Consider the following 1,328-nt stretch of genomic DNA (forward strand, 5'->3'; position numbering starts at 1 on the left):
ACACACACACACACACACACACACACACACACACACACACACACACACACACACACACACACACACACACACGAACCACCCTCAACATGCTGCTGTAACCATGGAGAGGTGAGAGGAGAAGCAAGCGAAATGAGCACAAGGTGTGATGGGAGAAACGATGGAAGATAAAAACGATTATTGATTCACATTTTTTTTGACAAGCTTSTGCCGGCAGGGGAGAGGAAGGATGAATTTGCAAAACAACCCCAATTTCAGCGCCAATCGCTGTTTGCTTGTAATCGCTACAAAACCAAAACTCGRGTCTTGACTGGAGTCACTTTTTCACTCTGTGAAACTCAAGCACGAGAGTATGACCTCATCAGTGAGCAACATTTCTGCAGTTCAGGAGCAAATATTGGGAACAAAAGTCATTTAGCMTGGYGTAAARAATGAAAAGCTTCTCTCACAGTTTGTCTTTGCTTAACAGGATCAAGCATGAAAACATTGTGGCCCTGGAGGACATCTACGAGAGTCCAGACCACCTCTACCTGGTGATGCAGCTGTGAGTTCATCTCCTTCCTCGTTCAGCTGTTGGTGTATTTCATGTTCGATGTGTTTTTGTTTTTCAGTGTTTTTCAGACAAGAACAAAAKCTCTTACATTATTCATATGCTGGAYACGATCGATTCCTTTTGTTTGTAGCATTTGAATTGTAGCAACAATTTTGTAAGGTAAGGGAAGTAGTCACAGTCAAATCAATCAGTATGTGTGTAAGAGACAGCTGGTATCACTGGGTCTAGTCCAGGGGTCATCAGTACGGTGCCCGCAGGCACCTGGTCGCCTGCAGAGACTTTCTGAGTCGCCCGCTGGACACATTCTGAAAATAGCACAGATCAACTGACCGTCAATAGAAGCAGCGCACTAAATGCTAAACAAATGGAACCAAAAGTCACCTGTGTGTTCTTTGGAACTTTTATTAACAAAACACTTTTTTTTTCCAAAGAATATCAACAAGATCTACTGTTAAAGCCACATCTCCCGTTAAACCCAACAAACTCTCAACAGGTTCTCTCCTGCTGCATCTCTCTCTGATTCCTGCAGACTGCAGCTCCTCACAGGCACACACTTAACTCCACCTCCAACCCCCACCCTTTGGAAAATTAACCATTAAAGCACAGTTTGTTTACCTCTGTGTAGAGGGGAAAAAGAGCATTAAAACGTAGGAAAACAAATTATTTTCACGATTGGGAGAAATTTTTTTTCTGTACTTGTTTTTTTTATGTATCTACAAGAGTTAGTAGGAATGATGAGCACAAAGGGCATGAGTTAAATGTTTTACTGGTAAAAGTT

The 1,328-nt window shown here is 42.2% G+C and overlaps 1 protein-coding gene across 1 annotated transcript in view; it reads left to right on the plus strand.

Annotated features, from left to right (window-relative positions):
- Window positions 1–541, plus strand: part of LOC106511644 (calcium/calmodulin-dependent protein kinase type 1D) — a gene marked incomplete at its 3' end in the record, with an annotated part of 6,837 nt that extends 6,296 nt beyond the window's left edge. The window contains 1 exon segment of the mRNA XM_014000397.1: window positions 467–541. Within this exon segment, the coding sequence (XP_013855851.1) occupies window positions 467–541 (75 nt within the window).
- Between the last annotated feature and the right edge of the window lie 787 nt (window positions 542–1,328).

The sequence above is a fragment of the Austrofundulus limnaeus genome, unplaced genomic scaffold (genome assembly GCF_001266775.1).
Source record: "Austrofundulus limnaeus strain Quisiro unplaced genomic scaffold, Austrofundulus_limnaeus-1.0 Scaffold3030, whole genome shotgun sequence".
Lineage (NCBI taxonomy): Eukaryota > Metazoa > Chordata > Actinopteri > Cyprinodontiformes > Rivulidae > Austrofundulus > Austrofundulus limnaeus.